Source organism: Acinonyx jubatus, chromosome D4 (assembly GCF_027475565.1).
Source record: "Acinonyx jubatus isolate Ajub_Pintada_27869175 chromosome D4, VMU_Ajub_asm_v1.0, whole genome shotgun sequence".
NCBI lineage: Eukaryota > Metazoa > Chordata > Mammalia > Carnivora > Felidae > Acinonyx > Acinonyx jubatus.
This window is the reverse complement of record NC_069391.1, coordinates 6,868,566-6,896,134: the sequence shown is the minus strand read 5'-3', so window position 1 is coordinate 6,896,134 and position 27,569 is coordinate 6,868,566. Positions and strand designations below refer to the sequence as shown.

Sequence of the window (27,569 nt, the reverse complement as noted above, 5' to 3'; positions counted from 1 at the left end):
GAGGCCGACGCCGCACGGGGCAGTTCGGCGACGTTCATTGGTCAAAGAAGGATTGGCCCTGCGTGGGGCCACGCCCCCCCCGCGGTGTCCTCGAGGTTGGTTGCGCGGGCGCTGGAGAAGGAGACGCTGCCCTTCCGCAGCGATGGGATCCTGGGTGAGTGGCGGCTTTGGTTGAGCCCGCCCGGCGGGCGTCGCGGCAGGGCCTGGGACGGAGGCTTGCAGCTGGCGGGAACCGGGTCTGAGCAAAGGACTGGGTGGGAGCGCAGGTGTCCGGGCTCAACCGGACTAGAAGGGCCTGGGTTGGAATGAGCGGGTACCCGGGCCGTGGGCGTCGCGAGAGGTGGAACGGAAGGTACCAGGTCAGTGAGGAGATGCCCGGGCCTGGAACGTTGCAGGGGCGCGGGAACCCGAACCTGGGCTGGGAAAGCAGGTGCGCCGGCCGAGGTGTCGCCGGTGGGCATCTGGACGACCCTCAAGGATATTCCGGGGGTCGGGTAAGAGGGGAGGGGGCCTGAACTGTGGCTGCGCAGGGTGATAACCAAGATGAAATGAACAGACCCTGAAGAAGGGGATGTTGCTGAGGCCCAGTGTGGGAGTGGCCCGTGCCCAGCGCCCAGCTTGGTCAGACTTGTAAGCTACCTAATGTGGAATGAAGAGAGACTGGGCAGAGGGTGGTTCAGAGGAATGCCTGGGTCCGGGACATTGATGGGGTCAAGGAGGAAAGGCGGGATGCTCAGGCCAGAGTCATTAATGGGGTTGCCCACTTCAAGGGAGGAGGTGCCCCTGCGCAAGATGTGGGCATCCGGGCTGAGGGTGTTGTAAGTGCCACAGTGGCGGTAGAATGAGGATGTTTATGTCCAAGGTTATAGAGTGACTTGTCCAGGTAGGAATGGCATTGGAAATGTGCGAGGGTGGGGAGCATTGCTACAGGCTGTCATAGAGAAGAGGAGGCTTCTCCTGGGTTGTGTCGGGGGTGAATAGGGCACAGTTGAGCTGAGTCTGTGGATCTGTCCCTGGAGCAAAGCGGGCTTGGGGGCCCCTGTTGTCACCTTGCACGTGCGACTCTTCTTCTCCTTTGGGACAGCTGAGGCTGCTCTTGACTTTCCTGCAGGCAAACACCTGGCCTCCCAGGCTTCTCTCACTCCTGGAGCATGTGTTCAGGCTCACTGTTGTTACTCCTTGTGGGCTCTTCTCGCTTGCGCCCCGAAATCTTTCAGGTGTGGCGTGGAGAGGGAGGTGGCAGTTGTAATGGACGGCTCAGGGGAAACACCATAGCTTTGGGATCCTTTGCAGCTGAGGTCACACCCCAGCTTGGTCAGTTAGCGAGGTCGGTCAGGCCGCTTGCCTCTCATGGCCTCAGTTTTCCCATCATAAGCCATGGGCGTCTGTGAGTGATTAGACTCACAGGCCACCGCTTTCCAGGGAGCGCCTGTTCCAAGCCTGCCCTACGGTAGTAAGCGCTTGGGAAATAGTAGCTGCTGATCCCCCGGTGTTCTGGTGTTTTCGTCTCCCCTGCTCCTAGGTCCAGGCCAGGTTGGGGGAGCGGGGGAAGAGAGGGCTGGTTTGTGATATTAACCTGGGCCCCGACCTCTGGAGGTTGCATAGTTCCATTTGCAGCTAAGCAATTTGCAGCTAAGCAAATTAAGCCTCACAGCCTTGACAACATGACCGTTTCCTTGGTCCTAGACTGTGCCCTTGCTTGCCGCCCCCTCATGCACACAGCCGAGCGCCAGAGTTAGACTGGTGGGATCGTCCATCCTTCGTCCATCCTTCCTGCTCACTGGGGATAAACGGTTTCTTGTGCCGTTCCAGTGATTTTGGCTGCCATCCCAGGTTGATGGGGTCTGTCCTGGCCTGTGTATTCCTTCCGCTTGAGGTCCCGGGAGACCTTGAAGGCATCCTTGGTCTATGTTGGGGGAGGGGTGGGGAGCACTCTGCAGGATCTTGGAGACTGGGCAAAGTGTGCTTAAGATGCTTATGCTTATTCGCTGGCTTGGGATGGGGCGGGGGGGGGGGGGGGGACCCAGGGGGTCTCAGAAGGCCCCAGGGGATTGTTGCCCCGGTAGTGTGTGTGGTCCTGCGGCTTCCAGCTCCATGTCAGATTTAGCTAAAGGGTTGTATTGAGCCCAGAGTCTAAAGTTCAGTAGATCTTGGCCCAAGTCCACATTACCCCATACTAGCTGTATGACCATGGACTCCTGACTTAACCACTCTGATCCTCACATTCCTCATTGGAAATTGGCAAAGATGGGGTGGTGGTGGGGGGCGGCTAGCTAGCATCTCCTTCACAGAATTGTAACGATTCAGTGAACTAACATACATACGTAAAGAGCTCAGCACAAAGAACTCAGCACAAAGGGCACACGTCGCGTGTAGGAGCTGTTGTTATTTGAGGAAATACCCTGCTTGTTCTCATAATACAGCCCACAGGAAATAAAAACATTCTTGGCTTTGCGGGAGATGAAAAAGGTATAATGATTCCCAGTCAGGGGCATGACCCTTTGGTAGCTTGACATTTTTGTTTACCCAATGGACCGCGGGGTTTGAAAAGATGGTGAAAGTGTGGCGTAAAGCCCCAGGATTGAGGGTGACTGTCCCATCTCCCAGGCCTTGGGTCTGTTCTTGGGCCAACATGCCAGTGCTGCTGTCCTCTGCTCCTAGGACTCAGGGCGGGCAGAGGGTCTGTGGGGCATTTGCTGGTGGGTACAGAAGATAGGGGCCCGATTCTGGGCCTGGCATTGTACTGGTAGGCTTTGCCCCCACCTCATCCCGCAGGACACTCTTAGGGGCATTTCGTTGTGTTCACGTGAGCATTTCACTGTGTCTAACTTGGTCATTCGTCTCTCAGCTCTGTGGAAGGACCCTCTGGTATGTGCATTTCTGTCTTTCTGAGGCGTGGACGGTGCCTGGGACCCAGCCAGCAGCCAGTTGAAGACGTTCTTCTTGGAAGCTCTTGGACCCGACGGCTCTTGCCCAGGGTGCTGGTCCTGCCATGGCGTTCCGGAGGACCGAGGGCATGTCCGTGATCCAGGCCCTGGCCATGACGGTGGCTGAGATCCCTGTGTTCCTGTACACGACGTTCGGGCAGGTAAAGGTTGGGGCGGGGGGTTTGTGGTCCTGCCTTTACCCCTCTGGTCTCCAAAACACTGAGGCCCTCATCTCAGGGTCCCTAGCATTTGGGAAAGCTTCTCCCTCATTGTTGCTACCCCAGGTTTCTGGGGTCTCCTGTTTCAGCACAGCAAGAAGGACTAGGTTAGGAATCTGGAGCCCCAAGCCCGCTCTTCACCCTAGGGCTGTATGAGCACTTGACCTCAGTTTTTCAGTCTATAAGAGGGGTCAGTGATGCCCTCTCTGCCAACCTCAAATGTTTGTCACTGACCAGGTCTTTTGACACTTCGTTAAAGCCACTGCAGCTGTTAGGATCATGACCCGTGGAGTTAGGGACACGTCCTGGACCCCAGATGTGATCTCTGTGGCCTTGTCATTTTGCTGTCCCCAGTTCCCCCTCTTTACATCTCCGTGGTCCACGTTTCAGAAGTCCTGGCCAGGTCCCTCCCCTTGGGGCGACTGCCTCTCTATCATTCCTGGTCAGCAAATAGTCCCTGAGTGCCTGAGGCACCCTCCACCCCTTGGGTGCTCCCCAGAGCAGCTCTGCCTGCCACGGAGCTCTGGGCCCCGCCGCCTCCCTCTCTTCCTGCAGTCTGCGTTCTCCCAGCTACGGTTGACTCCAGGCCTGCGGAAGGTTCTTTTTGCCACAGCCCTGGGGACTGTGGCCCTGGCCCTGGCCGCCCACCAGCTAAAAAGGCGACGGCGGAGGAAGAAGCAGGTCGGCCCGGAGATCGGAGGCGCACATCTGGGCACGGTGCCCCTCCCCATCCTCATGGCCAGGAAGGTGCCGTCGGTGAAGAAAGGTAGGTGTGAGGCAGTGGGGGAGGGCCTGACCTAGAGTCAAGTCCTGGCTGGGCCCCACGTTCGCTGTTGGATCTTGGGCTAGTGACGTCCCGTCTCCAAGCTGATCTCCCCTCGTCTGTGAAGCAGGGATGGCAATAAACCCTTCCCTGAGTCGCCTTAAGGATTTGGTGGGTGATGCGCCCCGGGCGCACATGTCCTGTTGGTGGCGGTTGTTCTTAGTATCTGAGGACCCTTTGGGAGCACCTGGGGGTCCAGAGGGGGCTGGTGGCACGCAGCCCAGGGAGGGAAGTTCCTGGCGTGGGAGCAAGAAGGGCCATGTGCTTTCAGAGCCATATGGTATTCTGTCCCCCCCCCCCCCCCTTTTAAAAGTTAAGGTTGACTCTGTATACAGTAAGTTCACCCTTTTTAGTGTGCATTTTTTTTTTTTTTTAAGTTTATTAATTTATTTAGAGAGAGAATCCCAAGCAGGCCCTGCGATATCAGTGTGGAGCCTGAGGCGGGGCTCGATTTCCCAAACCGAGAGATTCAGGAGCAGAAACCAAGAGTCAGACGCTTAAACCTGGGTGCCTCTTTAGCATACAATTCTTCACGTAATTTTGTGTAACACCCGTAGCCATGCTCTCAATCCCCACCCACCATGTCCCTCGCGGTCAGCCCTTCTCCTCTAACCCAGCCCCTGCCTGGTAGCCTCTAAACTGTTTTGTGTGTGCTGCTGTGGCTTTCAAAGCCCTCATGGCCCCTGTTTATCTTGTAACCCAGCAACCCAGCGTTGCCCATGACCTGAGTGTCATGTGGCCCTCTTCCCAAGGCAGGAAGTTCTCACAGGCTCACATCTTGGGAGAAACCTGGCTTAAGAAGCAAAAAAAAAAAGAACCCCCCGAGGTGAAAATGATTTTTAATTGTGAATTCTCCTTGCAAAAGGGAAGTTTTCCCTTTGCAAGTGGAAAAACGAGTCTTTAGGCTAGTCTAGATTAGGACCTGAGAATTGCTGAGGAGGCTGGGTTTCTGGCTGGCACTGACCCCTGGGAAACCTGGAGCCGTTTCTGCACCAGCCTCTCGCCTGCCCTGTACCACCACCACCATCTCTGGTGTTATCTTATCATCCCCTCCCTACTTTTCTCACTTAAAATAATTTTTTTGTGTGTGGGGGTGCCTCAGGTGGCTTAGTTAAGTGCAGGGCTTCAGCCCAGGTCGTGATCTAATGGCTCATGAGTTTGAGGCCCACATCGGGCTCTGTGCTGACAGCGGGGAGCCTGCTTGGGATCCTCTCCCTCTCTCTCTGCCCCTCCCCCACTCACTTGCATCGTCTCTCCAAATAGATAAACTCTTTTTTTTTTTTTAATTTTTTTGTTTTTTAAAGTTTATTTATTTTTGACAGAGACAGAATGTGAGCATGAGCTGGGAGGGGCAGAGAGAGAGGGAGACACAGAATCCAAAGCAGGCACCAGGCTCCGAGCCGTCAGCACAGGGCCCGACGCGGGGCTCGAACTCACGAGCTGTGAGATCATGACCTGGGCTGAAGTCGGACGCTTAACCGACTGAGCCACCCAGGCACCCCAAAATAGATAAACTTTTAAAAAAAACCTATTAAAAATGTTTTCCCATGTGTGTATTAAAAAAAATTTTTTTTGATGTTCATTTTTGAGAGAGAGAGAGAGAGAGACAGAGTGCAGGAGGGGGAGGGCTAGAGAGAGGGAGACACAGAATCTGAAGCAGGCTCCAGGCTCTGAGCCAACAACACAGAGCCCGACGCAAGTGGGGCTCGAACTCACAAACTGCAAGATCGTGACCTGAGCCAAAGTCAGACGCTCAACCCACTGAGCCACCTAGCTACCCTGGGGCACCTGGGTGGCTCAGTGAGTTGAGTGTCTGACTTTGGCTCAGGTCATGATCTCGGGTTCGTTACTTTGAGCTCCACATCGGACTCGCTGCTGTCAGCCTGATAGCACAGAGCCTGCTTCGGATCCTCTGTCTCCCTCTCTTTGCTTCTCGCCCCGCTTGTGCTCCCCACCTCCCCCCCAAAAAAGTTATTGTCTCAAATTCTTCTTGGAAGGAGAAGAATTCCAAATCAGTTAGTCAGCGACACAGGGGAAACTGAGTGAGGAGGAGTTGGGGAAGTTGTCAGCCCTCATTCTCAGACTCACCTGGCAGATCTGGGGCCTTCTGGGCCAGGCCCTGCACTGGGTGACAGGGACATGGCAGTGAGCAGGATGACATGCACGGGTGTAGCACTGTGCTAGGTGCATGCACTAGGCAGCCGTCACCCTGCCTTAGAAGGGTGGGGAGTCCAGGCTCCCAGGTGAGGGAGAGGATCGCCTGCAGGTGGGAATAGCCTGTGCATAGCCTCGGGTCAAAGCCTGCGTGACCCTTGCCCTCCTGTTCCTCACAGGCTACGCCAGCCGGAGGATGCAGAGCCCCAGCAGCAAGAGTAACGACACGCTGAGTGGCATTTCCTCCATCGAGCCCAGCAAGCGCTCGGGCTCCTCCCACAGCCTGGCTTCGGTAACTACCTGGGGGAGGGCACCAGGGGTTCTGGGCTCAGTCCCTGGCACAGAATAGGCTCTAGTTGCTGTCCTCGGGGAGCTTACAGACTGGTGGGAAGACAGCAGAAGAGATTTCATTCGGTCTCTTCGTTCATTCATTCATTCATTCGCTCGTCCATCCATGCAGGCTTTCAAAAAAAATTTTTTTTAGTGTTTATTTATTTTAGAGAGAGACAGAGACAGAATGCAAGTGGGTGAGGGGCAGAGAGACAGACAGGGAGACGCAGAATCCGAAGCAGGCTCCAGGCTCCAAGCTGTCAGCACAGAGCCCGACGCGGGGCTCGAACCCACGAACCGTGAGATCATGACCTGAGCTGAAGTCGGACGCTTAACCGACTGAGCCACCCAGGCGCCCCATCCATGCAGGCTTTCAGAGACTGTCACTGATCACTTATTGAGTGCCAGGCATTGGCGAGAGAAAGGTGGATAGGTGCAGAAGAGAAGTTTGTGGTCTTGTGGGGAAGATACTGGTCTATGAACATTCATTCATTCATTCATTCATTCATTCATTCATTCATTCATTCATCAGGCACCAAGCAGGCATTTGTTTTATGCTGGGGACTCTACTGAGGATATAGAGATCAATGAGACACAGGGCGTATTTTCTCCTGGAGAGTGGCTCTGGGCTCATTTGCTCATCTCTTTACCCATCCATTCAGCAAGCTCTGAGCTGGGCTCTGCCCTGGGGACTCAGGGGTGACCAAGAAATAGCTCTTGGCCTGGAGGAGCCCACGTCTTGGCAGGGCAAGAAATTGTGGCGAGTGCGGGCTCTGCCCCACCCTGTGCGTGGTGGGTGCTCCCTCAGTCTTCCTAGTCCTCCCAGTACAGAACCCCAGAACAGGGAATGGACCCAGGGTGGCTTTTGTTGGAGGCTGCTGGTTCCCGGACCGGGCGTTGGCCTCCATTTCCTCCCACTTCTACATCTTGTGTAAGGGGCCGTCAGGGGCTGAGAGTTGGTGGAAGCAGGCCGTGCTGAGGGTTTGGTCGCCGTGCCAGGGGCCGGCTTCGGGGACGGTCTTCGGAGAGGGTGTGCGACATGATCAGGCGGTGGGAGGGGCTCGGGTCCTACGAAGAGCCTGGGAGGGCCTTACCCCTTGCCCTCGGGTCCTTGTGCTGCTTGGTGCCCAGATGGTAGCAGTGAACTCATCCAGCCCCACGGCTGCGTGCTCAGGACCATGGGATGCCAGAGGGATGGAAGAGTCTGTGACCGCCGGTGACGGCAATGCGGAGAGTCTCTACATGCAGGGTATGGGGCCAAGAGGCCAGCCTTGGGGGCTCTCCTGGAGCAGAGTCGGGGGAAGAATGGTCTCCTCTCGGGAGCCCAGGCTGGGCTCAGAACACTTTTCCGGGTGCCGCTTTGCAACCCTGCTCCTGGACGCCCAAACCCTCATTCAGGGCTCTTCAGCCATTTCTGGCCAGGGGACAGTCTCCAGGAACAACCCTGGTCCGAACGGAGGCCTGTCACCTGAGCCACGGTGGAAAAGTGATCAGGGCCGGGCTCATAGAGTCTTGCCCGTTTTTGTCCTTTGGGGGTCCTCCCGCCTCCTTGGTCTCCTGAGCCCCCTCCTGAGTGACACTGTGTGGGGCCCAGCTGTTCTCCGCCACTGAGGTCGGACTCTCGCTTCTCTTCCTGCCCGGGCTCAGGCATGGAGCTGTTCGAGGAGGCTCTACAGAAGTGGGAGCAGGCGCTGAGCGTGGGGCAGAGAGGGGACAGCAGCAGCACCCCCACGCCGGGGGACAGCCTGCGGAACCCCGAGACTGCTTCGGAGGTGCTGTCTGAGGTAGGTGGTCCTCTCCTGTGTCTTTCTGAGCTCCCAGCCGTGGAGGAGGTCGGTGGGGGGTTGGAGCCGCAGCCAGCCGCGGGAGGCAGGGTGGCAGCCTGGCCTTGTGCCAGGCAGTCGCTTGTCCTGGGTGGGAGTTTTCCCCCCGACCAGGGTGTCGATCCAGCCAGGTCACATACTCAACGTGACGTGCCTAGCACATGCCCGACGCTTGGGGATTGCCCAGTAATCCATGGTGATGATCACACCCCGATCCCCACTATGTGAGGAAAAGGGGCATTTTATGAAGGACTGGGGGGAAAAGTAGCCTGCGTTCAGTTGAGTGGATCACACAGCCTGTGTCCTGTCTTTTCTTTACATGTGCATTTGGCACTGTTAGTATTTCTGTCTTTTTTTTTTTTTTTTTTAATGTTTATTTTTGAGACAGAGACGGAGTGTGAGTGGGGGAGGGGCGGAGAGAGAGAGGGAGACACAGAATCTGAAACAGGCTCCAGGCTCGGAGCTGTCAGCACAGAGCCCGACGCGGGGCTCGAACCCACAAACCGCGAGATCATGACCTGAGCCGAAGTCGGATGCTTCACCGACTGAGCCGCCCAGGTGCCCCAGTCAGTATTTATTTCAATGTCAGAAAGGAGACAGAAAGTAAGAAAGCTAAAATAAAAAATTTTGGCGTAAAGCATAGCAAACATACCTCTTGGGATAGGTGTTTACTGAAGCGTTATCTTGTAACAGTTAAAGACCAGGCAAAAAAAAAAAAACAAAAGGAAGCTATCTACATGTCAAATCAATAGTGGTCCAGAGCAGGGGCGCCCGGGTGGCTCGGGTCGTGATCTCGCGGTTCATGATTTCGAGCCCTGCGTCCAGCACAGCGCTGACAGCTCGGAGCCCGGAGCCTCCTTTGATCCTGTGTCTCCCTCTCTCTCTCTGCCCCTCCGCTGCTCGCACTCTGTCTTCCTCTCTCAAAAGTAAATCAACGTTAAAAAAAAAAAAATTAAAAAGTGGTTTGGAGTACCACGCAGACGTTAAAAGGCTGAGGACGCTCTATATAGGCTGATAGGCTGCTGCCTCCACAATATGTCATTAAGCGAAAAAAGCAAGATGTGGAATGTGTATAGCATGACCTGTGTGTGTCCATGTTGAAAAAGACACATATCCAGGGGCACCTGGGTGGCTCAGTCGGTTAAGCGTCTGACTCTTGGTTTTGGCTCAGGTCATGATCTCATGGTGTCGCGAGTTCGAGCCCCACGTTGGGCTCTGTGCTGACAGTGCGGAGCCTGCTTGGGATTCTCTCCCCCGCCCCTCTCTCACTCGAGCTGTCTTTGTCTCTCTCAAAATAAATAAATAAACTTAAAAAAAATTTGTTTTAAAGACATATCTATGTACATGTGTACCAGTTGGTAACTGCTGGTATGCATGTGGATCTTTCCTTTCCTCTGGAAAGATAACGCAGGAAATTATTAACTGTGGTCTGTGAGGAGAGGGTCTACAAGGAAAGGGGGGAAAGGGGTTTCATGTCACTTTATCATTTGTCTTTCCTGATTTCAAGCCTTGCTTATGGGGAGGGTTTGTATAGGCGATAGGATTGTGGACTGTTTAGTATTTTTTTAATGTTCATTTATTTATTTTGAGAGAGAGAGCATGAGCAGGGGAGGGGCAGAGAGAGAGAGAGAGAAAGAGAGAGAGAGAGAATTCCAAGCAGGCTCCGTGCTTTCAATGTGGAGCCTGATGCAGGGCTCGAACTCATGAACCATGAGAGATCATGACCTGAGCCCAAATCAAGAGTCTGGACCCTTAACCGACCGAGCCACCCAGGCGCCCATGGACTGTTGTTGAGTCTTTGTACTTTTCTGTATTTAAACGACAACAACAACGACAAACCTATGAGCTCCTGTCCTCTGCTGGGGCGAGGACAAAGCGGGGGCTCTTTGGGGAGCAGTCTGACAGTCTCTGGAGGGTCAGTCAGGGTCTAGCCAGGAAACGGAAGCAACTTCGGGTGTTAAAAAGGGAGGTTAGCCCAGGGAATTACGCAGGTGGCCCAGGTGAGGGAGGAGCCGAGAGCTTTCGGGCTGGAGGGGGTGTGCCCAGAGCTCAGGAGCCACAGAACCCAGAACCATGGAGGGGGCTTACCATCAGGGGTCGCCCCGTTTGGGCAGGGTGGGGCAGAGATACGGTGTGAGTCAGGACTGGGAGAGGAGTTTCTCTGCCCATTGCCCCACTCCACACCTCCTCCACCTGCGCCTTGATTGGCCATGAGCCAGTTGGCAGGGGAGCCTGGGAAATAGTTTGAAGTATAAGGATGAGGACATGCCTGGCACCGGCTGAAGGTGTGGTGCCCTCTTCTCTAGCTGGGGACATTGGCTCAGAGGCCTGCCACACAAAAGGAGCAGTGTCGCTACAGGAACATCAGAGAAGGTCCCCGGGGGGGTGACAAAGCCTCTGGTGCCCAAGGGCACAGCTGCACCGGGTCACCTCTGCCTGTGGCCGCTGATGGACACCTGCAGGACTCTGTCAGGTCGTCGAAGGGAAGTGAGGCAGTTTTAGTTCCAAAATGGTATTGATTGCTAAGACCGCATGTGAACCTTCTAGAACTTTCATCGTCTTCTTCCTGAAAGCGATGAAGAATTCCCTAAAGAATAGTGAAAACTATAGGAATGGAAAAGAGTGGGGGGACAAAACGCCCAGTGTTTGATGCGCAGCTCGTGTTGTGTCACTTGGGCAGAGCCTTCCGCCTCCCTGCGTGCTGGGCCCCTCGGCGGGATGCCACTGCCAGCCGTAGGACCCTGGCGCATAGTAGTTGCTCAAGAAATGATCTTTAGTGTCAGTATATTGATGCCTATGACCTTCCATCCAGACATAACCACTTGGTATCCTTCCAGGCGGTTTTCTGTGCTAAAGAATTTTTAACAGGTTTCTTAGAATATTATTCGTATCCCATATGATTCATTTCCATCCAGTTCCATTTTGAATTGTACGATTCATTGGCTTTTAGTATACGGAGGGCTGTATGGTTATCACCACAATCAGCTCTAGAACATTTTCATCATTTCCCCAAGGAATCCCATGTACTTTGTCAGACCCCCTCCGTCCCTTTGTGCCCCCCCAGCCCTAGGCAGCCACTCATCTACTTCTCCTCTCTATAGATTTACCTGTTCTGGACATTTCTGTAAACGGGAGTCATGCAATTAGTAGCCTTTATGATTGGCTTCTTTCCTATGGCATATTTTTTTTAGGGTTCACTGTAATAACTTGGATCACTACTTCATTTCTGTTTATTGCTGAATAATATTCAATTGTATACATGTACCACATTTTATTTATCCATTCATCCGTTGATGGACATTTGGGTTTTTTTTTTTTTTTTTTGATGTTTATTTTTGAGAGAGGGAGAGTCAAAGCGTGAGCGGGAGAGGGGCAGAGAGAGAGGGAGACACAGAATCCGAAGCAGGCTCCAGGCTCTGAGCTGTCAGCACAGAGCCCGACTCAGGGCTCGAACTTACCAACCGCGAGATCATGACCTGAGCCAAAGTTGGACGCTCAACAGAGCCGAGCCCCTGGGTTGTTTTTACTCTGTGGCTCTCCGGAGGAACGCTGTTATGACCATTTGTGTGCAGGTTTTTGTGTGAGCACGAGATTTCAACTCTCTTGGGTGTGTACCTAAGAGTGGAGTTGCTGGGTGCTGTGGTAACACTATGTTTGACATTTTGAGGACCCTCCAGCCTGTTTTCCGTAAGTGCCATGTTACGTTCCCATCAGCAGTTTAGGCGGGTTCTGATTTCTCCATGTCCTCACCAACACTCCTTTTTGCATCTTTCTGGTTCTAGGCCTCCTAGTGGGTATGAAATAGTTATCTCATTGTGGTTTTGATTTGCATTTCCCTGGGCTAACAGTGTGCTCATTGGCCATTTGTAGGTCTACGGAGAGATGTCTATTCGGATCCTTTGCTTTATTTTTAATTAAGTTATTTGTCTTTTTTTTTTTTTAATTCAGTAATTTTATATATTACTCAGCGCTCATCATGTTAAGGGTACTGTTAATCCCCTTTATCCGTTTCCCTCCCCGCTGCCCTGGCAACCACCAGTTTGTTTCCTGTATTTAAGAGTTTGTTTTTTTGTTTGTCTCTTTTTTTTTCTTTGTTTCTTAAGTTCCACATAAGAGTGAAATCACACGGTGTTCGTTTCTGTCTGACTTATGTCACTTAGCATTATATTTTCTAGATCCATCCACGTGTTGCAAATGGCAAGATTTCATTCTTTTTTATGGCTGAATAATACCCCATTGTATTTATATACCACATTTCCTTTTTTTTTTTTTTTTTTTTACGTTTATTTATTATTGAGAGACAGACACAGAGCGTGAGCAGGGGAGGGGTAGAGAGAGGGGGAGACACAGAATCCGAAGCGGGCTCCAAGCTCTGAGCTGTCAGCACAGAGCCCGACGCGGGGCTCGAACTCACAAACTGTGAGATCATGACCTGAGCTAAAGTCAGTCGCTCAACCAACTGAGCCACCCAGGCACCCTCGTAGACCACATCTTCTTTATCCATTCACCTGTGGATGGACACTTGGATTTACGATAGCCAACATACGGAAGCAATCCAAGTGTCTACCCATAGACGAATGGTTATATTTTTTTATTATTGACTTGTAAGGGCTCTTCATTCTAGATACAAGTCCCTCATCGGGGACAGGATCTTCAGATACTTTCTCCCATCCTGGGGATTGTCTTTTCACTTTCTTGATGGCATCCTTTGAAGCACAGAAGTTCTTAATTTCAATGAAGTTCAGCCTATGCTTTTTCTCTTGTCATTTGCGCTTTCGGTGTGACCATGACGGCAGAGAAACGCTCCCTAACCCGAGGCCGCTTCGCAGAGAGAGAACTGGCAGGCCTCTGCCAGAGCTACAAGGCTCTGCCGGCCACGCTGTGCGGGGTCTGGTTCTCTTGGGGAGTTGGGCCAAGTGGACGGTGGGTCTGAGGTTCCCTGGGCTCTGCCAGGCTCTAGCTGGGCAGGCTGGGCCACTTAACCTCCCTTGAGTTTTCCTCCGTGAATCGGGGTCGTAGGCCCACCTGCCTTCGAGGATGCCGTGAGGCTGAGCAGCGAAGTGCCTGGTTCAGGGTGAGCACTCAGTGCAGGCAGCCATCTCCGTCATCGCCGTCCTCCTCTGAGCCCTTCCACCTCTGTCCCCAGGCGCCTGAGGCCAGAGCCGGCCCTCGTCTCCTCCCCAGAGTCCGGTTACCTGCAGGTATAGGATCTGGCAGCGTTGGTGGAAAACAGAGCCAGGCCTGCCCGTGCCTGGCCCCTTGGCTGAGAAGCTCCTGGGGTCAAAGGAGTGGTGTTTCTTTCCACATACCAGCCTGGAGGCCAAGGGCAGTGGGGAGGTCACTGAGCCACAGGCTGCTGCCCCTTGGGTGCAGGACGTTCCCGAGCACACGCGGTTAGTAGTAACAGTGGAATTGGGAACTGTGGAATAGTGACTGTATTAGTGTTACTACACATGTATATATATCAGATGTCTTACATGATGAGTATTATATTACAGCTTCCACATTGCGTGCATGTTGTGTATCGTATCACAATGATTGTTACAACAGCCAACACATACTGGTCATCACCACAGGCCAGTCTTGTGTGCAGGGCTTTGCATACCCTCTTTCCTTCAAGTTTTCCCTAAAATTCTAGGAAGTAGGTACTCTCATCTCAGTTGACAGATACGGAAACAGAGGCTTAGAATGAGGAGGTCGTCTACCCGAGGTCACGCCATTTGGAACTGGTGGTGCCGAGGACACAACCCAGGTCTGCTGGGGTCCAGAGCAGCCTTGTTCCGTGCGGAGCCATATAGCTCATTTAAAGTTTCCTAGAGACCACGCTCAAAAGCGAAAGGAAACCGGTAAAAATCACGTTGGTAATACATTTTCTGTGGTCTAGTATATCCAAAATATTGTCATCTCAACACGCGATCACCGTGGAACATCATGGAGATGTTTCAGAGGACTTTTGTTCGTTCGTTGGTGGGTTTCCGGCACTAAGTGTTTGAAATCCGGCATGTGTTCATACTTACGGCACATCTCCGTTGGGACAGGCCACATTTCAAGTCTCAGTCGCTCTGTGTGACTGGCCGGCCGCTGTGTTGGGCAGCTCAGGTCTAGATACGTACTCTCGCTGCCGGGCCCCAGAGCCTGCTCCCCTCCCCGCCATCATTGGTGAGGGAAGGGGCTGTTGGCTGGGGAGTATCGAACCGTTGTTTTTTTTTTTTAACTTTTATTTATTTTTGAGACAGAGAGAGACAGAGCATGAACGGGGGAGGGGCAGAGAGAGAGGGAGACACAGAATCGGAAGCAGGCTCCAGGCTCCGAGCCGTCAGCCCAGAGCCCGACGCGGGGCTCGAACTCACGGACCGCGAGATCGTGACCTGGCTGAAGTCGGACGCTCCACCGACTGAGCCACCCAGGCACCCCAAAGATTGCATTTTTTAAAGGAATTTCTGTACCCAACGTGGGGCTTGAACTCACATCCCTGAGATCAAGAGCCTCACACTCCACCGACTGAGCCCCCCAGGCGCCCCTCGAACCGTTGTTTTAATTGCAGCCAGAGTCACAGCGAAGGGAGTTTGCAGAGAAGCTGGAGTCTCTGCTGCACCGGGCCTACCACCTGCAGGAGGAGTTCGGGTCCACCTTCCCCTCCGACAGCGTGCTGCTGGACCTTGGTGAGCTGGCCCGGTATGGGCTGGGGTGGGATGGGGTGGGGGCAGGGTGGAGGTGGGAGGTGGCGAGAGACCGGGGTGTGGGCTCCCTCAAAGTCCTCAGAGCCTTTGGACTTCATTTGATCACTGCCTTATTGCATAGATGGGGCAACTGAGGCTTCAAGAGGCAGAGGCATTAGGGTGCCTGGGTGGCTCAGTCCGTTAAGCATCCGCCTCTCGATTTTGGCTCAGGTCAAGTTCTCTTGAGATCAAGCCCTGCATTGGGCTCTGTGCGGACAGCGCAGAACCTGCTTGGGATTCTCCCTCTCCTTTTATTTCTGCTGCGCTCGCGTGTGCACGCTCTCTCTAAATAAACCGACTCAAAAGCAAGGTGAAGACTTACTGGGTATATTTAAAAAAAAAAAGAGGCATTCTTTTTTTAAGTTTTCATTTTTTCATTGAGAACATTTTTTTCCTCCAAATTTTTATTGAAATTCTAGTTAGTTAACATATAGCGTAACTTTGGTTTTAGGAGTAGAATTTAGGGATTCTTCACTCTTATATGACACCCAGTGCTCATCACAACAAGTGCCCTAAAGGTTTTATTTTTATTTTATTTTATTTTTAAAGTTTAATTTTTTACTTAGAGAGAATGTGAGCAGGGAAGGAGCAGAGAGAGAGAAAATCCCAAGCAGGCCCCACACTGTCAGTGCAGAGCCAGCCCGACGTGGATCTTGATCCCACGAACTGTGAGATCATGACCTGAGCCGAAGTCAAGAGCTGGGCGCTCAACTGACTGAGCCACCCAGGTGCCCCTAAAGATTTCATTTTAAACCAATCCCCACACCTGACGTAGGGCTTGAACCCTGAGATCGAGAGTCACATGTGCTACTGACTGAACCAGCCAGGCACCCCGGTGGCGGTCTTTTACACGTAGCAGACAGGAGCAGGGCTTGGTGTGGCCCTGGGAGTCCCTGGCCAGTGTGCTTTGCCCCATCCCCTCGGGAGCACACCTTCAGGTGTGGATGTTGGCATCTCCCCTGACGGCTGCTCCAGGCTTTTGGTTTGAGCCCTCTTCTGTGGGCACCAGGTAGACAGAAGCGATGGCTCATGTGGAGATTAGTTGAAAACAGGCCAAAGGGCCAAGGAAAAAGTCGTCTTATTGCCTACTCCTCTGAGGTACAAGTACATGATGTCGCCGAGAGGTCATGAAGATGTTGAGCCAGACGGCCATCGTTCTCCTGGTGCCCGCCGTGTGTCAGACCGCACGCAGTGAGCGGGCCCCAGGACCCTTCTCTGGGTGCTGTCAGCCCCGAGGGGGTGTATCAGACTCCCGTGTCCGGCCCCTCAGCTCTGCCAGTGGCGACGCAGGCCTGGCAAGGGCTGGCTACCTCGACATACCCTGCCATGGCCTGTCTCCAAGTGGCTTTGCCTGAGGAGGAACCCTGCCCCCTGTGGCCTCCCCATGTGGCAGGGGAGGCTGGTGGGGCCATTAGGGCCACGGTCTCTGCTTATTTGGGAGACCTTTCCTCAGAGCCCTTGAAGGTCCGGACCCCTGCAGGCCTTGCGTGGGTGGGGCTGGCAATGCCAGGTGGCCCGTGGACTCCCTTGAGCTCTGACCAGTGGCTAAGTTTCAGTTTGTCAGAGGGGGGAGTCTCCTTGCTCGGGGCCGCCCAGTACAGCGGAGCCTGCCCGTGCAGAGCTCAGGGGCCATCGGGCCCAGGGTGCGGCTGCATGGCCCCCTCAGCAGCCTCGTTCTGCGCCTAACTGCGCCCACCTCCAAGGATGGCGTACCGTTGAAAGAAGCCATTCATTTGAGGCCGTGAGCCCAGAATCTTCACGTGCGAGTGTTCAGTAAATCAGAGCTGCGTGGTCAGTAGCAGCATCTGGCCCGGAATCGCATGTTGGTAGCTGGGCACGTGCGCATTCCAAAAAGCCCGGTGATTTCGGACTCTCAGCTCAGCCCTTCTCTTCCTGCTTTTCCCAGAGAGGACCCTCATGCTCCCCTTGACAGAGGGCTCCCTGCATCTACGGGCGGACGATGAAGACAGCCTGACCTCTGAGGATTCCTTCTTCTCTGCCACAGAGGTGACCTGGCACGGGGTGGATGGGCAGAGAGGGAGGGCGGGGTGGAGTGAAGTCCAGGCCCCTGTGTGAACTCTCACTGTGAGCACTGGGTCACGGGAAAGCGAAGGCATTTCCTCTGACAGGGGCGGAACTTGGCAGTTACCAAGCGCGGCTCCCTGGGGACTCCACGCACTTGCTGGGGACAGGGGAGCCTGCGAAGCTGGGGTCATAGGTCCTGTGGGTGAGGGCAGGGGTCTCCACCCCCATGGCTCCAGCCCACACTGACCTCTCCCTTCTTAGACTGCATGCCTGTTGCTTGGCGTTAGTCTCCTGTCACGGCCACACGTGTCAGGCCCAGCTGTCCTGCCCGAGGGGGGGGTGGGGGGGTGGTGAAAGTGTGGGCACCTGTCCAGCAGATGGTCCCTTTGGGAAGGGCTCCTGGAGATGCGGATGCTGAGGACTGAAATCTAGGCCTCTGGCCTCTTGGCTCATTGTTCCCTCTGGCATCCCCTCTGAGATGTTGGCCCTCGGGTGTTCCCTGGGCAGGCACCCTCACCCGCTGGGATGCGGTCGACAGAGGCTTTGACATGACCTTCCTCTTCCTGCACACCCTCCCCCCAGCTCTTTGAGTCCCTGCAGGTGGGAGATTACTCGATCCCGCTCTCCAGGCCGGCCGCCGCTTACGAGGAGGCTTTGCAACTGGTGAAGGAGGGGAAGGTGCCCTGCCGGACCCTCAGGTGAGCGTGTGTGGAAGGAGGCGGGGGGTTGGGGGGGCGGGTAGGGGGCAGGTGGGTGCACCTTGTCCCCCTCGGAGGCCAGAGAAGCCAGCCAGCAGTGCTTGGTGAGGACTCAGCTGGACAGGCTGGCCGAGGGCCACGGTGCTCCTGACCCAGACGTGGAGGGCTGAGGACGGCCTTAGGTTCCGAGACAGACGGGCCCGAAACTAGCAACCACAGACCCGTGTAATTAGTGAGTTAACCATGATTTCTACTTCCGCGAAGTTGTCAGAGGGCTCTAGCCATTCTGTTAGTGGGCACTCTCTCTGAGCCCTGTGTCCCAAAGGAATCCGTCCTGGCAGCGGCCCCGAGGCCGGGCTCTGGGGACAGACAGACCCGATCCTTGCCGGGTTCTGTCCCTTTGTCGTGCGTAGGACAGGTTGCCTAACCTCTCTTGGCCTCAGTTTTCTTATCTGTGGCATAGTTCGGTTTCTTGTTCATCTTAAATTAGTTTTGCCACTTGATATGGAACTCGGAACTTGACTTTTGGCCGTGACTCCAGATTTAAGCATGTGCATTTGAAGTTCACTGACTGAGGGGCACCTGGGGGCTCAGTTGGTTAAGCTTCTGTCTCTTGATTTCGGCTCACTGTTCGTGAGTTCGAATCCCCTGCTTGGGATTGTCTCTCCCTCACTCTCCGCCCCTTCCCTGTGCTTGCGCACGTGTGCATACACACACTGTCTCTCTCTCTTTTTCTCTCTCTGTCTCTCAAAATAAATAAACTTTAAAAAGTTCACTGACCGAACATGGCTGGAAAGCCTGGTTGAAGCCTTAGTGAGGTGCATGCGGGTAGCCAGAATGGGCGGGAGCCCCCTGTCCTGGCACTCTGCCAGCTGGGACCTGCTTGGCCATTCCAGTCCCCTGCCAGTGAGGGTCCTTTGCTGGCTGGGGCCTGAAGGAGGCCGAGGTCGGCCCGACTCCCAGTGTCCAGACCGGCCAGCTGTACTCAGTGCTCCTGAGGACATGTCCTCAGAGACCAGCTAGTCAGCCTCTTCCTTTGGGTTGGGGGCAGCCGAGCCCTAGAGGAGGGCAGGCACTTGGCCAAAGTCACGCTGCCTGGCTGAGGCGGGGCCACGCACGGCTCCACCCCGACCCCACAGGAGCGTCGCTGGACGGGGCCCAGGGGGTGTGACTGTGTGTGCTTCCCCACAGGACTGAGCTGCTGGGCTGCTACAGTGACCAGGACTTTCTGGCCAAGCTGCATTGTGTGCGGCAAGCCTTCGAGGTGGGTGTCGGGGACGCCTGGGGAGGACGAAGCCGGGGCTGGGGACAGTCAGGCAGGTCTGCCAGGCCTGCTCCTGCCCCTGGCTCCTCTGCACAGACAGAGTCACCTGCCTGGCCCATTATACTGACCTCTCCGCCAGCTTTGGGGGACTGCCAGCCCGACGGCTCGCTCCCCTCCATTCCTCATTCCTTAGGGTCTTCTGGAAGACAGGAGCAACCAGCTTTTCTTCGGGGAGGTTGGCCGGCAGATGGTGACGGGCCTGATGACCAAGGCCGAGAAGGTAGCTTTTTTCAGGTTTTCTTCTCACCTTGTCTTTTTTATTTTTATTTTTGTAACTTTTATTTGGTTCTGTTAAAAAAAAAAAAACAAAACCTAATCTGAAATCAAGCTGAGGAACTTTGACTTCATCCTGAAAGCTCTAGGGGAGTTTCCTAGAAAAGGCTTAGGGGGGTTTCCTGGGCTAATTTTTTTTTTTTTTTAATGTTTTTTTTTTGAGACAGAGTGAGAGCACACATGCACGTGAGCTGGGGAGGGGTGTGTGGGGGAATTGCAGAAGATCCAAAGCAGGCTCTGAGCTGACAGCAGCGAGCCTGACGCGGGGCTTGAACCCACAAACCGCGAGATCATGAGCCGAAGTCAGACGCTTAAGCGACAAAGCCACCCAGGCGCCCCTCCTGTACTAATTTTTAAAAATATGGATCCGTCTTGCTTTAAAACAAAATTTTTTTTAATGTTTGTTTAATTTTTGAGAGAGACAGAGAGCAAGCAGGGGAGGAGTAGATAGAGAGGGAGACACAGAACTGGAAGCAGGCTCCAGGTTCTGAGCTGTCAGCACAGAGCCTGACACGGGGCTCGAACTCACAGACCACGAGATCGTGACCTGAGCTAAAGTCGGCCGCTTAACCGATCGAGCCCCCCCAGGCGCCCCAAAGACCTGTCTTGCTTTTTACCTGATGATACCATCACGCGGTTTTACACAATTTAGTGACTCTAAAATGCAAACCATCATCGGTCTCCGTGAGCCCCACCTGCCAGAGACCGAGGTGTTTCTCCTGCTCGGTTTCATGGACTGATAACCTTTGGACATGGTTGTTTAATTTCCAAAGCTCCCTGCAAACTGTTGGGCAGCTTTATTGTGTTGTGTAAGAGCGTATCTTGTCTATCTGTCCATGTCAGCAGGTATGGTTACTTTTACTGATTGCGCAGTAGTCCGTTGGGAGGGCTGACTGGTTCGGTTGCTGCTCCAGTGGGTGGATGTTACGGTTGTGTCTGACGTTCCCCCGTCACACTGCTGTTCTAGTCTGTCTGTTACGGACCTCTTTCGGTACCTTTGGTTTTCTGTGGGGCAAAACCCAGATGTGGCAATCCCGTGTCTTGGGCCCAGTTAGAAGGGCTTCCCGGTTTGCTGTCTGAAATGCCTCAACAACTTAAGGACCGAAGCTCCTGCCAGCTGTGTAACAGTGCGTCTCCTTACGTCTTGGCCGATGCTGGGTCTCAGTGATCCTTTTAATCTGTTGTATCCATTCCTTCACATTTCTTCATTAATAAGGTTGCCTGAGTTGTCATGTTGATCGGTCCCTTGTTGGAGCAAAGCCCTTGAAAATGCCTCCCCCCACCCCCCAGGACTTTCACCTCACTGTCTGAGTAATGGTTCCCAAAACACGCCTCTGATCTCGTTACCCAACTGCCTGACGTGCTCCCTCGCTTCCGCTGCCTTTGAGGTACAGACTGAGTTTCGTTTTGTGACCGGCTGCCATGTGCACTTGGCCTCGTCCAGACCGAAGGGCTCAGGCTTTTAGCGTATAGGCTCTTCCAGACGTTCTCCCTGATCCGGGCCTTCGCATATGGCACAGGGTGGTCCCTAAACACCTGGAACACTGATCCTCGATGCTGTTGTTGTTAACTACTTTACTGTCGAATACGCACACGAGGGTATAAAAACAGATATCTAGGATTTAATGAAAAGATCAACCCGTGTGCCCAGCACCGAGGTTAGGAGGTGGAACTTACACCGGCATCTGGAAGCCCCCCTCACCCCCCCCTTCTTTGCTCTTCCTTGCTTCCCCATCTTCTAAGCCCCTGCTGGCCCGTCTGTCTCCTCAGGAGGACTCTGCCAAGAGCCTTTGGGCTCACCCCGCCAGCACACCCACCCTGCACCCCATTTGTGGGTTGCTCTTTGTCACTGCTCTGTGAGCTCCGTGAGGGCCAGGACCACAGCTGTCCCGGCACAGGTGTGCCCAGCCCCAGGGCCTGGCACGGGGCAGGTGCTCCATAAGTGCATAATTATTCTCCCAGCAGCCGCTGTTTACCCGGCAGCGGGCCCTGAGCTTTAGACACGTCTCTACCTCTGGTAGCTCCTTTAGTCCTGACTACACTGTCCACTCAGCAGATGAGGAAACAGAGCCTGAGGAAGGAGAGGAACTTGTCCAGGTCTCTAAGTGTGGGAAGGCTAGAGTTGGCATTTGAACCCAGGTTGGCCTGACCCCAGTTGTGCCCTTGGCCTGTTCTCTGTGGGCTCCCAAGAGAGTGAAGACGCGGACAAGTGAAGGGTGGGCAGGTGAGGCTAAGGTGAGTGCCAGGAGCTTAGCAGACGGCCTGATCTCTGTGGCCGCTCCCTGCGAGGCCCAGGAATACAGCTCTCCTCTTTCTGCCTCCGCTCGGGTGCGGGACGTAGGTTTGGTGAATGGCTGGTTAGCATTCTGGAGAGCGGAGCTCACCTGTGCGGAGCCCTGGGACTGGAGCGGGAACCGACACAGCCCTGTTGGGTTGTCGCAGGCAGGCAGAGCTGGGAGGGTGCCAGTCCTGTGGACAGCACCCAGGCTCTAGACTTGAGAAGTCAGACCACTTCGTCACTGTGTGTCCATGGGCCAGACATGCACCCTCTCCAGTGTGAGTGGGTGTGCCCCAGGGACCTTGTAAGATGGTGTCAGACATGCTTGGCCAGCCCTTATCTTCATCGTCCTCCTTTACGTATGAGGAAACTGAGGCTTCGGGAGGTTAAGTCATGGTCAAGGCCATCCTAGCAAATTCTCTTTAAAACTTAATAGAAATGGTTTTTCTATTTTTTTCTTTAAATGATTATAGAAATACTCATGCTCGTTTCACAAAAACCCAACAGATATATAACAGCAAAAAGAAAAACCATCCCCAACTCCACCACCCTGTTCACATTTTGGCGAACATCTGTCTGGGGGCTTCTCCACCCATAGTTCTTTATAAGGGGTGGCAACCTGCCTGTGCGGTCGTGTGTCCGCTCCACCCTGCCTGGCTCTTGGGCACATCACTGATCTCCCGCAGCCTCGGTATTCCTAATTAGAAAGTGGGTATACTGCTGGACCATTCCTCTTAAGACTGCACGAATTCGCTGAGTTGGCCCCTATCAGCACAGCCCCTGGCGCGTCCCAGCCTTCCGTGCCCGTGGATGCACGTCCACGTGTGCACGTGGCGTCGCTAGCCCCAGCTCTGCCCCACAGCCCCAGAGAGCGGAGAGCCTGTCCTGTGTGCCGGCAGCAGCAGGTCTCGTATGCTCTTTATCGTTTAGGCCCAGGCACCGGGCTGGTTGTGTAACAAGCCGGAGCTCCCCGACTCCCCCAGAATCGGCCCGTGAGTGTGGGCCGCAGGTTCTCCCGTTTCACCAGTGGCAGCCGGGGTCGTGCAGATTGGAATGTTTGGCTGCTTGACTCAACCTCCTGTCCTCACGCATCTTTGCAAAGTGAGCTCATGGTGTCGTGCGCATCTCCCGGAAGGCACCTGGTACTCCGTCGTGAGCTGGTCTGAGACGTTGCAGGGCGCGCTGTTGTTGAACCTCTCCCAGACGTGGCCTGGTGTCTGCAGAGGCGCGTAGCGGTGGGTAGAGGACACTTCTTGCCGGGTGTCCTCCACGGCCGCTGCTCGGGGATAGGCCTCAGCCCTGCCTTGGCTTGTCCCCCATGCACAGGCCTGCCCCTGTGATCTAGTCCAAGTGAGTCTTAGAGCCTCTCTCATGACCAGAGTGGGTTGTGCTTCTCCCCACAGAGCCCCAAAGGCTTCCTGGAGAGTTACGAGGAGATGATGGGCTATGCCCTGCAGCCTGAGACCTGGGCCACCACGCGGCTGGAGCTGGAGGGCCGTGGGGTGAGTTGGTTTGTGCTGAGCCCCAGTGCCCTGGGGTCCCTTGCACCGAACATCCTTGAGCAGGGAAGGGATGCCTGTGCCGAGCTCTGCCTTGATTCTGAGGGTCTGAGGTGGCTCCGTTGCTGTTGCCAGCGGGCCCAGGCTGCTGGGGAGACGGCCCCGGCTGTACCCCATTGCGGCCCAGGGATGCGCCCACTCACCTGTGTGTTCCCACCCAGGCCCCCACACACCCACGCCTCTCTGGACTCGGTCTTCCCGTCCGGACAGTGGCCCTGCAGCCTTCAGAGCATCCCTGCCCTCTCACAGGTGGTGTGCATGAGCTTCTTCGACATTGTGCTGGACTTCATACTCATGGATGCCTTCGAGGACCTGGAGAACCCCCCGTCCTCGGTGCTTGCCGTCCTGAGGAACCGCTGGCTGTCAGACAGCTTCAAGGAGACGGTGGGTGGCTCCCGTCACCCCACGCGTTGGCCTGGACCCTGCTTTCCTCCGTCCCTGGCTCTGGGCACCAAGGCTGGGCCCCCTACCCCCGCCGTCAGGCAGCCGTCACCCTGCCGGGCAGGCTTCCCTCCCCCGCTCGATGTGGGGCTGTGGGCTGGGCAGACCAGCATCTGCGCTGGAGCAGCTTCCCAGGGGAGGCTGATGTTCTCTGCGCCCGTTTAGAACCCACGCAGTGGGGGGCGTTTCCTTCTGCACTGTGGTCTCCCGTGGTGAATTCTGCTCCGTTTTAATGCACGTTATTAAGTCAAGTTAAGACATAGGAAGAAGGAAGGAATAGCAGGAGAGTGCAGGGCCCCTCAGGCAGCTGTGCTACATGGCCTGGGGCTCGTCTTCTACCCGCAGTTTGTAGGCGGTGACCATGGACCCCCACGACCTCTGAATGAGGTGGAGGTGCTCGGCCATGGCCGTTTCACAGCGAAGGGAACTGCAACCCGGGGAAGATCAGCCGCTAGTTGAGGGGCCTGCGGCAGTAAGGGTTAGAGTCCGGGTCAGATTTAGGTGTGACTGGTTCCTAGTTGAGGGGAAGGAAGCAACAGAGCTCAGGCACCAGGCCCCCGCTTCCTGCTTGGGTTGGGGAGGGCTGGGATCAGGGAGGGACTGCAGGCCCGACCTGTCATTTGAAACCTGGGTGGGGTCCCATCTTTGATTTAGGCCCTGGCCACTGCTTGCTGGTCAGTCTTGAAAGCGAAGAGGAGACTGCTGATGGTGAGTGACCCTCGCGGGGCGGGGCGGGCGGGCCCCCAGTGCTGCTGACCAATCCGCATGGCCTGAGCTGGGGGTGGGGCCTGGCAGAAGAATGCCCCCCCCCCCCCCCCCCCCGCAAGGAGGTCCAGTTGAGCCCCCAGGCCCTGCCGTCCCTTCTGGCTTCTGTCACAGCACTGGCCACCTGTCCTGCCCTTTCTCTCTCCCTTTCCCAGGGGGACCTCGAAGGCACACATAGGTCCGCTTAATCTCTCCAGGACCCAGCACAGTGTGGGCCACCGGAAACTGTTGAAGGGCCTGCGGGGAAAGGGCATCCTTGAGGGAGGAAGGGCCCACAAGAGGGGTGGAGGCTGGCGTGGCGGTGGCGGAGGCATCTGGGTGTGGCTGGTGGAGTCGCCTCCCTCCCACCCACAGGGGCTGGTATCTGTACTCCCAGGCAGCGCCTGGCGCTCTGACTGGGCCGTGATCTATCGCTCTCCTCTGCCAGCCAGGCCCTGCTGCCCAGCTGATACCAGCTGCCACTGCCGAGTACTCTGGGCACTTCTGGTGCGGAGTCCAGCCCGCCCCCTTCCTCGTGTAGTCCTCACAGCCGCCCCGAGGTTACCCCCCATTCTCCAGAGGTGAAAGCCCCTGTCACTTGCCCGGCGTCACCCAGCGAGCACGTGACTGAGCCAGGCCCCCAAAGCCCAGCTCTTGATATGCCCCCCACCCCAGCTTGGCCGCGTCCCAGCCCTCAGCCTCACCACTTTTGCAGGTGCCTGATGGCTTCATCTCCCATTTCTACTCCGTATCGGAGCACGTAAGCCCTGTCCTAGCCTTTGGCTTCCTCGGACCCAAACCCCAGCTCGCTGAAGTCTGTGCTTTCTTCAAGGTAAACGGAGTGCGTGGCCTGCCTGGGCTGCTCCCCGAGAAGGGGTGAGCGGGGGTGCCTGGGGGGAGCCTGGCCGACGTGGGTCCAGAGGAAGCACCAGGAGGGTGGAAGCCTGTGGACGGGTTGCGGGAGGGTCAAGGGGCTTTGGGTGGTCCGGAGGATGTCAGTGCGGGGGGGCAGGGCGGCAGGGGCCGTGGCCGAGGCCCAACGCCAGCCCTCCCCGCCAGCACCAGATCGTGCAGTACCTGAGGGACATGTTTGACCTGGACAATGTGCGCTACACTTCAGTGCCGGCGCTGGCAGACGACATCCTGCAGCTGTCCCGGCGCCGCAGCGAGATCCTGCTTGGCTACCTGGGGGCGCCGGTGGCCAACAGCATTGGCCTGAACGGGGCGCTGCCCCGAGAGAACGGCCCCCCGGAGTTGCTCCAGTAGTGGCGGGTGCACGCTCGGGGAGGGGTGCTGCCTGGGTCTTGTCCACATGGCGGTGGCAGTGAAAAGGCCATCTCCTCCCCTCCTTAGGGTTGGTGTCGAAGGGCCTGGGTGTCCCTGGCTGTCAGCGTCGGCAGAGCCTGGGCTTTGGTGGCCTAGGGCAATTGTCCCTGATCCTCTGGGAATCCCCGCAAACTTCCTTGGAGAGGGTTGGAGCCCTGGGGGCCTGCCTGACTGCCCTCAGCTGTCCCTGGGCAAAGCAGCAGCTGGACCAGCGGCTTGTGGGGCCTGAGGGAGAGGAAGGTGGTCAGAGAGAGACATTGTTGTGAGGAGGGGTGGGACAGGCAGAGCCGGAGGGCTGCTGACGACGGGGCTGGGAAGGTAGAAGTGGAAGACGGGGTGGTGGGGCTCTGGTGAAGGCCACGGATGGCCTGAGCTAGAAGGGACCTGGGCTTGAGACCGTCTTTTGGTGCCCAGTGCCTGCTGGCCCCCACCCCTGCCACCACCCTAGAGACTTTGCAGCTCCAGATTGGGAGGGTGGGGGCCACAGAGTGCCTGGTGTGGGAGGGGTACCTTAGACGGGTGGCAGGCCTGGACCATCCAAGGGTGGGACGGGGTGGGTCTGCTTTCCTTGTGCTCACGTCTGGGCGGGGACTGGGCCCTTGGCAAACCCAAGCAGGAAACCAGGATGCTGTCCTCTGACACTCCCTCGTCCTGCCAAAGACTGTCACTTCTCTTCCCCTTTGCCACCACCAAAGATGGAACAGGTGGGGCTGGTCCTCCCGCCCCACCCACCTGCCTCTGTGAGCCTGGAACCCCCTGGGTGGTGCTAGGGCTGAGCTGGAGGCTCTGACCAGGGTTCATCGCAGGCCTGTCACCTGTGCTGCTGTCGGTGGCGGGCCCAGGGACCACATCGGGCGGGTCAGAGGATGTCCAGGGCTGGACTGGCTCCCCTGCCCTCATTAGGACAAGAAACTTTGCCGGGCGCTTTGCCGTTGGCTCGACGCACAAACGCTCCAGCTGTGCATCGGCTGGTCCTCCAGCCGTCCCCACCTTGTCCCCACATCCTCAGGGTGCTGTGAGCCCTGCGGACTGACTTCTCTCAGTGTTTTCACCGGAGGTGGGATGTTTTATTTATTGCGTTAACACTTTATTTTGTGATTCTGCCCCTTTCAGGCTGAGAGGCCTCCCAGAGAAACTGAGTTCTTCCTCCTTGTTCTCTGTACCCCGGAGGACTGGCTCCTCAGACCAGGGCCCCTCTCCCCCGAATGGCAAAGGGGTCCTGGGAGGGAGAGAGAAGGGAAATGGAGAGGGGTGGTGCGGGTCCGGCCCATCACCTCCCTGCACGCTCGCTCCTGCTCCCCCAGGCTGGAGGACCCTGTGTTGAGCCAGGGCTCTGGCCCCAACCCCCCCCCCCCCCCCCCCTGAGGCTGGTGTCCAGGAAGGAGCAGCCTCCTGCATGGGAAGGCCCGGGGGGGACCCTCCTCCCCTCCAGCCCCACATTCCGTTCATTTGCACTTCCCCTGCACTCTGAATGTCATCTTGAGCCTGGGCCCCCCCAGCTACTCTGGTTTGCTCCCAGATCACTCAGAGTAGTGTTTTCATTTGTCTTTGTTTACACGTCCATGCACTGCCTCTGGCACTTGATTTGTTGCAGCTTCCAACTTTTGTATGGTAGAGCGTGTGTGCATCGACCTCAAGTCAAATAAATGATTTATTAAACAATGTCCTTCCACGTTGTCATGCTGATGGGTCCATTTGCTTCCTGGGCCATCGCTGGGGACTCGCTCCTTGGGGTGCAGTTGGTGGAGTTTCCGGGAGGGCAAAGGCCGAGGGAAGCCTGGCGAGCCCCTTTGAGGCCACTTGGCAACCCGGCAGCGTGGATGGGTCCCTCAGACAGGGACGGCCCCTAGGGTTGGGGGTGAGGTGGGGGAGTGGTCAGCACAGTGCTTAAGGCCACTGGTGGGGGA

At 55.8% G+C, this 27,569-nt stretch overlaps 1 protein-coding gene across 5 annotated transcripts; it reads left to right on the top strand.

Moving 5' to 3' along the window:
- MIGA2 (mitoguardin 2) lies at window positions 1-27,324 on the top strand. 5 transcript variants are annotated; one of them, XM_015062341.3, is made up of 16 exons: window positions 1-154; window positions 2,849-3,088; window positions 3,759-3,911; window positions 6,302-6,414; window positions 7,572-7,701; window positions 8,100-8,236; window positions 14,820-14,937; window positions 16,901-17,001; window positions 17,602-17,717; window positions 18,909-18,981; window positions 19,175-19,261; window positions 22,996-23,094; window positions 23,401-23,535; window positions 24,247-24,300; window positions 25,052-25,168; window positions 25,396-27,324. In XM_015062341.3, the coding sequence occupies exons 3-16, from the start codon at window positions 3,881-3,883 to the stop codon at window positions 25,600-25,602; spliced, it is 1,518 nt and encodes a 505-aa protein (XP_014917827.3). In that variant the 5' UTR covers window positions 1-154; window positions 2,849-3,088; window positions 3,759-3,880; the 3' UTR covers window positions 25,603-27,324. The 5 variants fall into 5 exon arrangements, with proteins under 5 accessions (XP_014917827.3, XP_014917826.3, XP_014917824.3 ...); XM_015062340.3 differs by having other exon boundaries at window positions 3,701-3,911; window positions 7,584-7,701; XM_015062338.3 differs by having other exon boundaries at window positions 3,701-3,911.
- The last annotated feature ends 245 nt before the right edge of the window (window positions 27,325-27,569 follow it).

Excerpts from the sequence above, each read along its gene's own strand:
- MIGA2 (XM_015062338.3), top strand. The coding sequence starts at position 2,993 with ATGGCGTTCCGGAGGACCGAGGGCATGTCCGTGATCCAGGCCCTGGCC. Across the intron at positions 3,912-6,301 it reads GGTGCCGTCGGTGAAGAAAG|GCTACGCCAGCCGGAGGATG; the intron begins GTAGGTGTGAGG and ends TGTTCCTCACAG. Across the intron at positions 17,002-17,601 it reads CCTTCTTCTCTGCCACAGAG|CTCTTTGAGTCCCTGCAGGT; the intron begins GTGACCTGGCAC and ends CCCTCCCCCCAG.